The 1,188-nt window shown below is 65.5% G+C and overlaps 1 protein-coding gene across 1 annotated transcript in view; it reads left to right on the top strand.

The window, feature by feature from the left end:
- Positions 1-968: 968 nt before the first annotated feature.
- The window catches only part of PPP2R3B (protein phosphatase 2 regulatory subunit B''beta), a 52,784-nt gene continuing 52,564 nt past the window's right edge, over positions 969-1,188 (top strand). Inside the window, exon 1 of the mRNA XM_007956771.2 lies at positions 969-1,184. Within this exon, the coding sequence (XP_007954962.2) occupies positions 969-1,184 (216 nt within the window). The remainder of the gene's footprint in view (positions 1,185-1,188) is intronic.

The raw sequence follows: 1,188 nt of genomic DNA, 5'->3' as shown, positions 1-1,188 counted from the left end.
CCCCGGCATCGTCATTAGGAACATCTCTAAACACCATAAAGTGAAAGACGCTAGCATTTGGGCAACGGACGCCCTCTTTCTTGAAATATTTATTACTGTATTTGGCACTCAAACGTATGGTAAACATAGTCATGCAAATAGGACGCTCTGGAAAAAATACTCTTGGAATAAATGCTTAGGCAGCTACTTTGTTTGCACTTAAGCGGCAAAGGGCTTTGCAGTAAGAAGGCTCCAAAAGCGCTCAGGTCGTCCTGACACTTTACCGCGCGCCAACGCTGCAGAACGCGCTTCGATTCTGCACGGAGGATTGTTAAGCCATGCCTCCCAGGCCGTCGCAATGCGCATGCTCGCTCCTGGCCCCCGGCCGCACCTCCCGGTCCCTCGCACTGCGCGTGCTCGCTCCCGTGCTCGGCAGTCCTGCAGCGCGCATGCTTATCCCTCCGCTGCTCTCATGCCACCTCACCAGCTTACCCCGTACCGCTAGGAAACCCAAGAGCAAAAAGAGCTCGGGGTGCCGGCCAGCATTCCCACCCTCCCATCTCCGCCCTCGTCCCACCAAAGCCCCCGGCAATGGCTCGGCTTCGCCATGATAGAACAGCCTCGCCGCCATTGCGAGAAAGGGACGTGCGTGGCGGCGTGCGGCGACTGGCGCAGCTTGATGACGTCCGCCGGCGGGTGACGCGCCACGCAGGCGCCCTTGTTTGGCAGCGCGGCCGGCGCGCCCGTTTTGAAGCTGCTCAGGGCGGGCGGGCGCTGGCCTGGCGGGCGTGTCCCGTCGTCGGTTCTGGGCAGCCCCAGTTCCAGGCCACCGCTTTATCCCGCGCCCCGCGTGTCCCGGGCGGGTACTCCCCGGGTCCCGCGCCCCTTGGGCGGGCGGGCGGCCTGCACGGCGGGTACCCCTTCAGCTCGGCCTTGAGCCGGGGCCGGTGCAGGCGGTTCCCAGGAGGGCGGAGCGCAGAGGCGCCGAGATGCCGCCGGGGAAGGTGCTGCAGCCGGTGCTGAAGATGAAGGTGGACGAGCTGTTCCTGTGCTGGCTCAGCGAGAGCAGCACGCAGGCCATGCTGCGGGACTGCCTGCAGCGCATCAAGACGCCGGGGCGAGCCGAGTGGGGCTCCGGGGACGCGCCCGGGCCGGGCTCGGTCCTCCCGGGCGCCGCCGTCAGGCCGCCCGCGGCCAAGGGCCTGGCAG

This window comes from Orycteropus afer, unplaced genomic scaffold (genome assembly GCF_000298275.1).
Source record: "Orycteropus afer afer isolate SDZICR_OR568_19922 unplaced genomic scaffold, OryAfe1.0 scaffold00663, whole genome shotgun sequence".
Taxonomy (NCBI): domain Eukaryota; kingdom Metazoa; phylum Chordata; class Mammalia; order Tubulidentata; family Orycteropodidae; genus Orycteropus; species Orycteropus afer.
The sequence above is the reverse complement of the archived record's forward strand: the minus strand, read 5'-3'. Positions and strand labels throughout refer to the sequence as shown.